General features: G+C 41.1%; 1 protein-coding gene across 1 annotated transcript in view; it reads left to right on the top strand.

Moving 5' to 3' along the window:
* Nucleotides 1-3,590: 3,590 nt before the first annotated feature.
* The window catches only part of LOC140337460 (sodium- and chloride-dependent creatine transporter 1-like), a 45,035-nt gene continuing 34,058 nt past the window's right edge, over nucleotides 3,591-14,567 (top strand). The window contains exon 1 of the mRNA XM_072421209.1: nucleotides 3,591-4,054. Within this exon, the coding sequence (XP_072277310.1) occupies nucleotides 4,015-4,054 (40 nt within the window). The 5' untranslated portion in view covers nucleotides 3,591-4,014. The remainder of the gene's footprint in view (nucleotides 4,055-14,567) is intronic.

Below are 14,567 nucleotides of genomic sequence, written 5' to 3'. Positions count from 1 at the left end.
TTGGAGCAAGTGGATTTCTTCTCCAATCCATCTTAAGGAGCTTAGTGTTCATACAGCTCATACTGAAAGCTGGAGCTGTGTCAGATGGCATGAGTGGACAGATATTTTAAGTTGCCCTCTGGATTCCTCCGTTGTGGTATATAGGACCTGAAAGGGGTCTCATACCAATTCCTACATGCACTTGTGCCCATGTGTGTTGGTGCTCCTCTGTTATCAGAAATACAACCAGTGTTTTTCTTAACTCTTAAGTGATGTAGTGTCACACTCCTGGTTTTTCTGTGCGGCAGAGGTAAATGAAACCCTTAAGTGACCAGACAGGATTACACATGGCAGACAAGACACATTGGGCCTGACTTAATAAAGCTCTCCAAGACTAGTGCACATAGACTATCATGGGTGATCCAGAAAACCTGGAATAGATCTGGTCCAGGACTGAAAACATTTCCCAACTAGTAGCAAAAGATTTTTAAGGAATCCATTTGCTGGATCATCCTGGTTCTCCCATGATTGGCTATCATCACCAATCTTGGAAAGCTTTAATAAATCCGGCCCAGTGTATAATGAATCTAGCTTTGTTCTGCTCTTAGCCACTGACACAATGCTCATCAGCACTTTCTTTCCTTTTTTTTTTCTTTTTTTCCCCATGGTGTCTTACTGTAAAATATCTCACACCTTCTGCTGCATTTATTTCACAGCAGGGTCACCACTAGCCCCCAAAGATGAAATATGGGTAGAAAAGTAATTTTGAGATACTTGTGATAAATCTTCAGATGATGTAAGAATAGCAGAACTTATTGGCTTAGTTCCACACCGCCATCCACAGATGAGGCAGCGAAAGCAATCACAAGCATGACATTAGGGAAAATCTATGGGATTACATGAGATTGCACCTGAATTTTCTATATAATTGGCCACATTCACCACTCAGGCTTTCACAATTCACCCTTTCCTCGTCAGTTTTGAATATTTGTTGGGCTTTTTGGTTTCAGTGCTTGAGCAAATGTATTTTGTTCATACCCCCTTCCTAATCAGCATATCCGCACCTTTCCTTTACTCTCCCAGCTTTCAATTCAGCTGCTGGGCACAAAGAAAATGCCAGGTAGTGTCATGGTGGCATGAAAATTCAATATCCCTGTGTTAGCTGCAACTGGAGTGCATAGCAGAATGTCATATAATAAAAAGATTCTAGTAGAGTTTTACAGAATATGTGTTCTCTCATCAAAACTGTTTCCATTTCCTCTTTTTTTGTTTTGTTTTAATTGTATCCTGAATTTGTTGCATGGGCAGCGCAGTTTACATCTACTGACACATTGTAACTCCCATATGCATGGATTTGTGTTACCATTTTCCATCCACTGGTTACTGGAAGACAATTGAGAAGAATGTGTGGTTAAGGCCTGCAATAATGCATTGGTGCACTGGGGTTACATACATTTTTAATGGCACCCTAAACCCACCTTATCAACATGTTACAGTAAACAGACTGCATTTGTGTGTGATGTGCAGCATTGGCCATATTAATGAAGTGGCTTCTTTAATGCAACGCGCTACAAAGCGTCAGATCAGGGAGAAATGAACTCCAAATAATGAATTGTCACAATATTCTCATTGCTTTTTGCCTGAACTGTCTCTTTAAATTCCAAAATTTTGGCAGGTTGCACAGACGTAATATCAATTCAGCTGATTACATTATGTTTAAGCACCTAATTGGTTGCAAATATAATAATGTTGGTGCCTATAAATGATCTAAAACAATGGAGCAGTGTATGGGAATAAAAAATAATGAGTCCCATTATGAAGATAAATTCCAAAGACATAAAAAAAATATTAATTACAAGCCCACAGATTGGGTATTACTGGGAATATTAACCCTTACCAAGGTGCTTAGCCTCAAAACCATAATATACTTATTACGTTCTTATTATCCACAAATCTGAAACAGATTTTGTTTGAGACCCTAGACAGATCCTAAGATTGACCCTTAAACTAAACCTTTATCCTCTACCTAGCCCTAAAGCTCTGAGAGACATTTCAGACCTGCCGTGAACCACAATGTTCTGCCGCAGGCTCAACCCGATTCCAAACAGGTGAATGCACATCTGTGCTATGATTTCTGCTTATGACCTCACATTACTGCTGAGTCCTGTAGTGATATAGGAGTTCAGAGGAATGGCTTTGAAGTGTTCAATGCCAAGTGCTTGTCACCCTTTCGCCTTTATATTGAAACAGATCCTTGATTCGGTGATTTTGTCTAAATTATATTATCAGACTTCTGCAAATAGGGAAATGTTTGGTGTGACCTCTACATTTATGCAACTGCAACATTGTGTGGTCTATTTATCAAAGATTCTTTAAAAAATTTAGGGAGTGGCCTATCATTTTTGTCTCTCTCTCTATTGAGAGTATATATATATATATATATATATATATATATATATATATATATACCCTCATATATACATACACTGATGTGCGCGGTGGCAATGGTGTCCATGGTGGTGACGCTGCGAGTAGGCAGGTCTTAGGGGTCTCTTGCATTTCTCTATAATTTGTGCTTCTCATTGCAATTTGTTGCTGTCCTATAGACTGAGCTCCACATTGCTAGAATAGAGACCTACAGTTTGTGTTCTTCAGGGAATTTGGAGTCGATGGGAATATGTATCCATTCAGCTAATAGAGTTGGTAGGTCAGGTACTGAAGTTAGATGAAAAGATCAGACTGGCAATCAGCATTCCAATTTATCCAAAAGGTGTTTAGTGGGGGTGAGGTCTGTGCAGGACTTTCAATTCTTCCACATCAAACTATATATGTATAGAGCTGGCTTTGCACAACGGGGTAGAGTCATGTTGAGGCAAAAAAAGAGCTTTCATCAAACTGTGTCCACAAAGCTACAAGTGCACAATTGTCTAACATGTCCTTCATTGGGACTTTCACTCAAATCACCTCAACTTACAAATTATGTCCATGTATTTTATGCAAAATAGTTGAAATTAAATTCATTACTTTCTCATTTAGAGCATTGTGCAAAATCAGACACTTCTATATGCTGCAATTGTACCCTACTTCACAAGAAGCAAATTATTAGTGTGTTCAGGCCTAATGCAGATCCGCTGCCAATTGTGTGCTCAGCTGCCCATTCTGATGATTGATTTTTTGATAATGATCAGAAGTGTGTACGAGATTGTGGTCTTTTGATTGTGGGGTGGGGATGGGGTGAACCAATGGACGGATGGCAGCTGCTAATCGTATACACTCATCCGTTAGCACTTGTCTACTTTTGATCCATATTTACCAAGTCCAAAAATATTACAATCATTTAATTACCAATTTGTCAGCTGTTAAATTAATTTAGCATCCAATCATTTTGCCAGATCAGTAGTAAAATCAGTGTGCACCAGGCCTAGAGATTTTGGTTGCCCATGTGCTCCTAACCTAAAGCCTGCTGCAGGTAGCTCCCAATTCATCCTGCAAAGGGTAAATGGATGGACATTGGAGGCTGCAGTGGAACGCTAGGCAGGTGCATCTGTTGATGCTATTATACCAGCAGGCAGCGCTGGCCAATCAGGAAAAAGATGGGAGGGAGGCAGAGCAAGCTTTTTTTTTTTTCCTCCTCTATTTCCATTCTTTATTTGGAGACAGAGAGCTCAGTGCTTGTGAGTCACCGAGTGTGATGGAGATTGCTCCTACACAAAGCCCCATCTTCTTCTCTTGAACCAGCTCTACTCTGCAGCTGGCCGCTCGCTGACGCTTCCTTCCAGCATTCTGAAACTTCATCAATGCGGTTCTTTAGACTTACCTTCAAGTGTTTTGTGGATTGCTTCTGAGCCCCCTTCCCCGTCTCTCCAGTGGTCCGTCATATCTTTTATTTTTTTTTATTCCCTATCTCCTAACATCGATTACCCTCCTTCTTTCAAGAAAAAAAAAGGAAAGAAAAATAGACTAAATAACTCTTATTTTTATTTGCTGCGAAAAAAAAAATATCGACAAATCTGAAATCGATAAAGCACCCAAAAAATGAGAAGTATAACAACGACCGTGAAAGAGAAGAGCCCAGGTACGTTTATGAAATAAAAAAATTGCTGATGTTGCATGACAGTCGATGTTTGCGTGTTACTGATTTCTGATGTCTTACGATTTTGTACTACGTAATGGTGTTCATTAATGCGAACGGGGAATTTGTGGCTATGATGTGTGAAAGGGGATTGTAGGAGGTGGAGGGGGGATGGGAAATGTGGCTTAGTGAGATTGGATAGTTTTACGATGGCGACTGTCGTGTGGATACCCATTTCCGCATAAGTGTCGCGCATTCGTGTGGAATGACAGTATCGCATCTCAGCGGTGGCTCTGCAGTCATATGATAGACCTGCTTACGTCTCATCCAACACGTACTAAGCAGGGAGCTTCATTCAAAGCATCAGATCATGCGGGATTGTCTGATTACGCTTGTTTTTTTTTTTTTTCTGCGCGTCTTCCTGCAGACTTATGAATTGTAGGCGTCGTGCATTTCCAGTCATAAACCAGCCATGCACAAATCACCTTCACCGTAAATGATTATCAGTTTATTGATCCAATTGCCCATCAATAATCAATTGACCATGCAACCACCTATCACAATTGGCCCAACAAAGTGCGGTGAAGCATGATCCAAAATCTAGTCAAATCGCAATCAATGGAGAAATTTGCTGACCTGACCGGCTTGAACGTTTACTGGTCGCTTCTAATCGGTCAATTTCATAATCGCATTTTGGTTAAAGGATCCAATAAGCTGATCAATCCAATGATAAAATTGACCCGTGTATGGATAGCTTTACAGTAACTGAATCAAATGTGCTCATTGTAGTTGTCTTGGCAGCATACGTATGGATTATTGGAGCACAAAGGAGCTCCCTTCCCCCGACAGAGACAGCACCATCTTTAAATTGCTTTCTATGATGAGTGCTTGATGTGAATTTGTGCATAATATATTTATACATATGTATTATATATACAGGAAATGGAACAATGTTTCCATATATTTATAGAAACTCTGGAAATGGAGCGATGTATCCGCTGCATTGTACCTGCTACAGATTGCAACAATAAAAGCTGCAACCTGGGGACCACATGACTCTGATATAGATTTATATTGATGTGTTTGATCTATATATAGTGCTGACCTTTCCTGCAGCATGCAACTGAGAATACAGAACCGCTCACACCGGGGTCACATTGGAGGCAGCCAATTCATTCAGCACTATGAATAAGTTTCACTGAAAACCGCGCAGACATCATCATACATTCCAACACTGATATCCATAAGTTATATGAGGACAGCGACCTTGTCACTCCCTTATTAAAAACCTGACCTGATATAAATATGGGGGGAGCTGATCTTCAAAAAATGCCATCTGCCTGGCTGCCCTGCTTCATTCCCGATTAGTGACAAGCAAAGAATTGAATCCATAGCCAGCCAGGGTGTTAGCATTTTCAGAATGAGGTCAGCATGTCATGTGCATGGAATGCATAATTCATGCAGGCTGATAATTGGATGGCGGTGATGATGTCACAAAAATGATGCGTCCCCTGGTATTGGTACAGCGGTGCCGTTACCTGGATGGTAAATCTGTGATGGCATAAAAGATAATGCAGCTGTAGATTGAGGGTTCCTCGTATGATCATTGGATTTATGATTTGCTGTATCTTTTATTTTTATTTTATTTTTTTTTGTATGGGATAAGAAATTGTATCCAGTGGCAGAGTATGTGTTCTGCAATTCTTTTGGCTGCCTCTTAAAAATTGTCAGTTTCTACAATCCCAACTCTTATGGCCATACAATCATTCTCAAAAATTGGATGGCTCAATAAAAAAAAAAAAAAGGGAGTGGACACATGGGGTAAACCAAAAAAAAAGATTACAATGAAATTGCATTGTTATAATGGACCGGATTTATTAAAGCTCTCCAAGGCTGAAGAAGATAGACTATCATAGAAGAACCAGGGTGATCCAGCAAACGTGGTATGGATTTCCTAAAAAACATTTGCTATTGGTGAACCAGATCAATTCTAGGACTGCTGGATCACCCAGATTATCCCATGATAGTCTCTCTTCTCCAGTCTGGGAGAGCTTTATTAAATTCACCCTAAATGTGGCCAACTTGGCAAGGGTTGCTGTCATGGCTTCTAAATTAAGGTTTTAGGGTCGGGCTGTATTTCGTGTGTATGTGATATTTTTGTAGAATTTATTATTAAGGTAGAACTCTGGTCAGGCTGTGAATATTCAGATATGTTCAGGTCATAAAGGTGCTTTAAAAGGTAAGTACCTTTAAATAAAGTGCAGCTATCATGTCTGCCCCTTCTCCCAACCTAAAGTATCCCACCTCTGCCATCCACAGATTTGTACTTACTTGGAATTCATGCCTAGGGGTTTCCCTGTTTGTTTGTTTTTCCAGTGCTGCAGTGCATTGGCCTGTGCAGACTTCTATGGGTCCGTCTCTGCTCACCTGTGCACATGGCCCCATAGAAGTCTATAAAGAGCTGCAGGGGCATTTACTACAGCACTGGAAACTGCCCTGTAAGTATAGATAAGGGTAAACATGATTAAATCAATTGCACATATTCATTAAAAGAAAATTCTGTAGCTGCAGACAATGGGGGGGGCAAATATTTTTAGGCACCTTAGTCCTAGAAATCTGTTTCCAGCACTCTGCTCTCCTCTCTGGGTGTCTCACTTGTGTTTGAGTACAAATCAGAAGACTGGCCGGTCATTCCTGGGAGGGGGAACAAGGGAAATGGTTAAGCTGGGAGGGGGGAGCGGGGTCAGCTGAGCTGCTGTAGAGAAATCATACAATCTGTTATATTAGATGTGAAGGCAGAACTTGGTAAAGCCATGCAAAGTGACCAATCAAAGCATGACTTCCAACATGAAGCTGCGGGGGCCTGAATGTTGGGGGAACTACATATCTAATCTGGAAAATGTTTGTGCAGATCGCTGAGTAATTGGATGAGAAAGTAATCTGGTTGATTACTTTTATGGATTGCTAATTTCAGGATCTAGAAATAGGGGCCAGGGAGCGCTACAGGGACCCAGGAGATGCCGGTCTCCTGGTGGAGGTCCTCATGGTTTTGGGGGTATATGCATCATGAAAGGTAGGTATTAGTTTTTTAGGTACACTTTAAAACATTTGTCCAGTGGCAGGTTCGCTTTATATCTCCATCCAGAGCCATTTCCTGGGCATAAGCAGTACAAGCGCCACCTAGTGTTAGGAGCATTATTTTGCCCCCCTCCATGCCTATTAACCTACCTGTACCCCGCAACAAGAGCTGCTGCCCCTCTTTTCTTTCCCCTGTATGAATAGCAGCACAGAGAAGTGTGGAATAATGAACCTACAGGCACTGGTACTGGTAGCTGTGGCTATTATTCCATGCTTTTCTGCACTGCTCTCCAAATGGGCAGGGGGGGGAGGGGAGGAGCAACCCTTCTTGCTAACTGGGGGGGATAAGTTGTCCCCTTTATCCTCTCTGTTTCTTCTTATCTGAACACTTAGAAAACCTTTGCTGTCTTTAATTAGTGTTTGTCTTTTAGATCCAATAAAAAAAAAATGCATGTCCATCTAAGATTACCCTGGACACTGGGTGACAACACTTCTGCATGACTTCATTGCAAAAGGAACCAGGTTGTCACACTATAACAGGAAGTGGCAGTTAAAAAAAACTACCTCAATACCAGTCCAACTTGAGCAAAGATGCACACTTACCAACTTGTGTTGCAGACCCTGATCTGCCCAATGTTTAATGACAACCCGTGTCGTTTAACCCATTCCATGTGGGCTCAGGGTGTCAGGGCTCCGCCCCCTGCCATGGGCTCACTAGGGAATGCTGTAAAGAGCAGCATCATGTCATTATGTGGCGCTGATCTCTGCAGCATTTACAATCTATTATTGGAAGAGGAGCTAGGAGGACGTTTGTGTTTACTATGTATATTGTTTTATGCATGATATCAAAACAGGAGCAATGGGGAATTGCTAAAGGGAAGGAGGGCATTAGTGGTTTGATGGAAGGTGGGGATTCAGAACCAAAATGGGTAACATCACAGCATCCCTTGGATAACAGGGAGCTTCAAGAAGCAGCCAATGAGAACCTTGCTTATATTTTTATCCCCATATATACAAATACACAGCTATAATCTGATTGGTTTCTACATAACACTGTACAACCCAGAACCCGGGCCATGGCTGCCTGCACAGGCCGCACTTCCTTCAGATCCCTTAGCTTGCGTCTAGCCAAGTCAACGCTGAAAATTGAAAGTGACTAAACGTTAAGCTGAAACCTCTGGAGCTCCGCCAGCGCTAATGTTATTCATTGATTTCCATTAAAGGAGCTCGGGGTATTGGCAGAACCCCAAAAGGTGCTGTCTCTGGAGTAGAAAAAGGGACCAGGGACGGCCCAGCTGGCACGTGACTTCTAGAAACTGTGCCCAGGTTAACCCTTTGCTGGGCACATGCTGAAAAATCAGACTTTGTTTCAGCAAGACAAAGGACAATGTTCAGTGTGCCGAAACCCACAGCAACCAGTCAGAGGCCTCTCTCTCCCTTTCTCTGTATTTATACAATAGATAAAATCATTTTACACTCCAAGAACAGGCAGGAGCAGCTGTTTGTAGATGATACATTGGCTTTTCCAGAAAAAGATTTTAGGGTATTTCCTAGGGCTGTTGATATGCATTACATTTGCCTTTGATAAGAATAATAAGCACTAATATAATAGAATATTTATTAGCAGAAGACACAGATTACAAACACTGCAGAATGACCGTCCTTACCATCCCTGAGTAGAGAAATTGTTGCTGCTGTAGTCGGTTAAACACAGGCAGGCAACTATCAGGCAGATTCTGTGCCATGATAAACCTATCCCTAAGGTGACCAATACCTGCAGTTTGTGTTCTCATTTAGCACATAAGGTAAGTTCAGGTGGGCATTTTATCGCAACAGGGTCGGCCAGTTTTTAAAGCCTTGGTCATCTCTGAAATGCATTGGAGCAGTGGAATTCCCTTTTTTCTGGCATTTGCCTGCAGTACAGTTTTTGAGATGCTTCATGCAATGTCACAGGGTGGTCTGCTGAACTTCTTCCATTGCCTATAATGGCACCAACAAGTGGTTGCAGGGATTGGAAAAACTGAGTTAAATTTGCACAAATCCTTCCATTACCCCCTCCTAATAGGCATGAGGCAGATCAGCATGGATTGAGCACCCAGAAACGCGAATCCCCACTTCTTCCAACACTAAATAAGAATCATTTTATTATGGCAGAATACGTCACCTTTTATTCAGCAGACAGTCTGGTATGGTTTGGTACCGGACGGCTGACACACACTGGTACCTCATGTGGGCACAATGGCGGCATTTAATAATTTCTCTGCACTGATTGGGTAAACAGGTAAATGTTGTGTCTGCCTTCTCTGAAAAGAGACAACCTTATTTCTGGAGGTTACTGATAACACGGGGGAGCAGCCACTGCAGTTCACAACTTCCAAAACACAAGTCTGATATTACGTTTTATTCCTTGCACGCCATTGCCGATCAGCTGAAACAATCAAACCCCCCAAATAATAGTGAGTAGGTCTCCTTGTGCAGCCTAAAGCTGACTTGCCTAGGTAGGGCTGCCATTAGAAATCTCTTGCCTCCATTCTAGGTAAACTGGGACATTCTAGGTAAACTGCCTCCATTTCTAAAAATTCCAGCTCTTTTGATCGGTACCTCTTGATGGTGGCCCTGCTTCTAGCCATGGCCTCCACAAGACCTCTGAAGGTGTTCTGTGGCATTGGCATGTCATACTGCCTTTGCCACTCCGCTTTCTCCACCCTGTTGCCATCTCTTCTCCAGGTACATGTACACGATTATCCACATGTGAATTAAAATGTGATTCAGCAGACCAGACCACCTTTTACCATTGCTCCATGGTCCCGGTCTGATGCTCACCTGCCCATTGTAGGTGCTTTAGGCAGTGGGCAGGATGGCATAAGCAGGATGCAGCCCCAGGACAATGAGCTGTGGTAGGCTGCCATCTCTGCAAAATGCAACCACTATAAAAATATATCTAAAAAAAAGTCTTAAATTTGATAATAAGAATGCTAATCCATTTCCTTTGCTCAAAGGGAGCCACATACCCTGATGGTAATTGATTAAACACAAAATGAAAGAAAAAGAGAAAGCCAGGGTACCATCAGATTTGAGATATATAACTTTAGGTATTATTGTCATTCAGGATTATCATGTGGTATGAACAATTAGCTCAGATATTATGCACATCTGCCCTAAACCATCTGATTGAAGCTTTCTGCTTAACTTATTGTATCCAAATTATCACAATGTTATTTAGCTAAAACATGATCTGACGTGATATTTCGCAAAATATTTTATACTATCGCATGTGTTATAATTGATATACTCTCTTTGTATCATGTACATATCTATCTATTATGTTCATATGCAGCCTGCAATTTAACATCGTGTACAAAAGTCCCTTGAAGAAGCCTTAAATGTGAAATGCGTTGGGGCACAATCTTTTTTTTTTCTTACATTGATGTTTTGTCTAGCTAATAGGTCATAAGTTACCCCCGTGCCTTCAGACACAGCGGGGTTGACCTCACTCTCAATTTGTGTTGTTTGCAAATTCTTGTACTTTTGTGATATTTTCATTCCTGAATATAAGGAGTATAATTGTACATTATGCCCAATACATTGCCACAACAAACAAATACCCTGGCTTTCTCTTTTTCTTTCATTTTGTGTTACATCTTTCATTTTGTACATCTTTTCATTTGTTACATCTAAAAAAAGTAGCATACCCATCTCTAAACCAGACCCACCAGGCCAAGGGTAAAGCCAGGGGCAATTATTGAGAGGTGCAAAGTGTTTCACAGCACAAGGGCACTGGACCACCTTTTAGCCATCAAGAACCCCACAGGGGCCCCAAGTCAGTTCTGCAAAGAGGCCCAGTGTTGGTTATACCTAGCACTAGGTAAAACACAGACAAATTAGGTAATGGGAAATATATGTTTAATAGGTAAGCAAACATGGTCAAAATTACGGAATCGATGTGTGAATATTGGGTGAAAACACTGGTAGATAGCTGCTTAAATTTTCAGATTCTATCAATTTTTGTTGAGGTGTTGGGAATGATTTTGTGCAAACGTGCAGAGTTACTGATGGATCCCCTTTAAGTTGCTGGTTTGTTAAGTATTGGAGGACCCCCCTGGTTCAGCCCAGAGTGAATGATGGTAACACTTCAATGCATTCCCTACTGCACACAATGTGCCATCATTCTCTCCCATTGTTGGGGCCAGCGTCCTACAATAGGAATTTCTGTCCCTAAGTTGTACATGTCTCCCCATTTTGCAGCCTTATCAGCTATTTTATTGCGATTCTATCTATATGTGCCATATGTGTGTTGAGGGAGAGATAATACCGTACGGCATGTGACCTTGTGATTGAAGGGGGGTGGAATGCAGAGGATGCAGCTGTGTAATAATAATCATTCCAGTTTATTATAAGAACTGAATATGGCCTGTAGATGAACCCCATAGCAAAATGAATAAAGAGACCCTGTCATGATGATTTAATTGTTTAACTTTTTAAAATCCCAATTTTGACTTCTCCAATATTCAGACAAGTGTCAGAAATCCTTAGCATTTGATATGTTCAGGTCTGATTGCCTGCATCTATCTCCCTGCCACCTCTATTTTCCATTGTGCCACAACGACAGGACGTTCAGTAAAATCTCCCTGACTATCAAATAGTTTTATGATTCTCCAGGCTTTTATGTTAGTTTATACAAAACCATTGGATGAGCTGCCCTACCTATGTCCATGGCTGGGCAAAGGATTAGCTGAAAAGGATGCCACTTTGGGCAATTTAGCCAGAAGGGGCATGACCTGTCACAGCTCATTGGAGGTGGCGCATTTTAACCTTACTTTGACCTTTTTGCCCTGGGTGCTACCTTTCCCTATATGCGCCTACAACTTAAATATCACATTATTGCTGGCTCGCCATTTGCTACCAATTTCTCAGACCACCAATACCATGCATTATATTGGATTAAATTGGGCCTTTTACTCCTTCTTTATAAATTCTTCGATTTTCCCTGACACCTAACACATGGTAGGGCATAGCATTGCCCTTGAATTTACCGTCGAAGACGTGCAGGTCCCAAGGACGCCGCTGGCTGTAAACCTTGCCTTTGGCTCCAATAATCAGCTACGTCCTTCAGGAGCTTTGAGTCCTTGCAGAGGTGCTGATAAGCAGACACTTTTCAGCAAACATTTTTTTTAAACCATACTGCAGCTGCTTCCTCCCGCCGAGCCCCCGCCGATGTGTGTAGGTGTCTGTGGGCTTCTGCACAATGATTTATAGACGCGGAGTGAGTCATTGTTCTGCATTGTGACGTCACAAGTCAGGCATTGAGCTGCATCCACAGATGGAACATCAAGGTCATTGGATTCAGAGCCTCTTTTGCAGGGAGCTGCTATTGCAGATCTTCTGAAAATGCTTTCTACCCGGTTGTCTGTGAATTCCCCCCCCCCCCCCCCCCCAATACCTGGGGTTTTATTACTTATTACAATAAATTGGGGTGAAATGTGCAGTAATAATGTCCTCAAGGAACCTTTTCCTCCTTTGCCCTCACCTGTGAGCAGTGCGTTTTCCTGTGACCTCAGAACCAACCTGCCTGCCATTGCTTGGCATTTAACGTTAAAAATCACTTTTCTTTTAGCTTTTGTATTGGGTGGCTAAAGCTGCCTTGGCGGTCACATAGAGCCCCGCTGCAACCACTCACGTGTGTCCATTTCGGCTGGCATAAACATAGGGTGCACCTGTGTAGTGTTGATGGTCTGCCATGACCCGACAAATGAGAATTCTCAATAATGAAAATCCTAAGATATTTGTGCTAGACTATTTTTATTATAGAGCAAATCACATGATCATCTGGACTTTAAATCACAGCCTATTAGACACACACATTTACCAGACCAATCTAAACTGCCTTGCTAGGAAAGCTTGCTGTTAACAGAGCTAAATAGCTGAAGCTCATATTACACATCTTAAGAAGAGGACCAACCTACCTTTCTCTCTATTTATTTTTCCTTGCTCGGTTATGGAGACTGTGATAGTCACAATGGGGGAAGCCCATGGTGGGCTCTTTTATTAAACAAATGATGAGAAATTATAATAATTGTAAAATGATATATATAATTATAGTGATGCATAGTATGTTGGCTCTATATAAATACTGTTGAATATTAATATTTGGAAACTTTACATAAAATAGATTTTTTAACTTATTATAGATTGATTGTCCTTTAAGCCTTTTCTGTTTTAAAAATTTAGGAAAATTGAAAAAAAAATCACACCCATATGTTACACATATTGTAATACATATATGATGTGATATTACTTCTAGAATTTTTAAGTAATAGTAAAACGACGCATGCCATCATTATGGACTTCCTTCCAACAATGGTATTTGCCCTTGACCAACGATGGTCAGGCCATTTCTGGTCCATTGCTAACTGCATTAGATCAATGGCAGTTTGCAATGGAAGATGGCAATGGCGGCTGTCCTCTCTCCATCAATGAACGATGTACATGGCCCCTCACCCATAAGTGTCAGATGGAGGTTATGTCGTAGAAGCTGCAGTTTGCCTAAGCTTGCCACACAGTTTTTCATACACAAATCGTTCGGTACACGAATCCCCATTAACATAATCACCAGAAGATTAAATCCATAATCAGATTCCTGGCGGTGAATAGATGGACCATTGTTTTGCAACAAAGTGTTTCCTGGGACTTAGGGGCATTCCAAGAGCACCCAGGGTGCCAAGACTCACAGGAGTTGTTGTTGTTGTTGTTGTTGTTTTTTAAATGTCATCAAAATCCCCCCCTCCCCCTTTGACAACAGCTTGGTCTCATTTATTATATCCGTTTCCTCGATGTTGCCATCCTGAGCCCGGGCAGAATGAGCGGAATCTGATATAAAGGGCAATGTGTGTGCCAATGATAAGGCCATTGGCTGTCAACGTGAGACTCTGTGCCCGTATCATGGCTCCAAGATAAGCCAAATAGCCATATAAATTCTATTAGGTTTGGTTTTTTTTTTTTTTTTTTACAGTATATTGAAAAGATGTCTCACAGATATCAACAGACAGGTAAGCTGGCTGTACCCCACTCCGTTTATTTTTTGATCAATCAATTGATCTGATCAATCAAAAACATTTTATTTATCATATTTATTACTAATATGTAGGCAACATTTTGATTGAAAATAAATTGGGTAAGGTGTTCTTTTATTTTGGTTAATTATTGTATTGGAACTGAAACCAATTTTGTAATACGATTAATATTTCAAATGGATATAATGATAACGTTGATCATATTCAACATTTACAATTACGTGCACGGTAAATCAATGGCTTGTAGTCAATTGCAAGGATAGGTTAATCAACTGGTATATAAACACTTAGAAATGTTTTTACAGCAATTTTACCCAAATTTTAGATGAAATTTATGCAGATTTTACCCAAAATTTGCACATTTTTTT

The sequence above is a fragment of the Pyxicephalus adspersus genome, chromosome 8, assembly GCF_032062135.1.
Source record: "Pyxicephalus adspersus chromosome 8, UCB_Pads_2.0, whole genome shotgun sequence".
Classification (NCBI taxonomy): Eukaryota; Metazoa; Chordata; class Amphibia; order Anura; family Pyxicephalidae; genus Pyxicephalus; species Pyxicephalus adspersus.
Note: the sequence above shows the minus strand (reverse complement) of the source record. Positions and strands in the feature narration are given on the sequence as shown.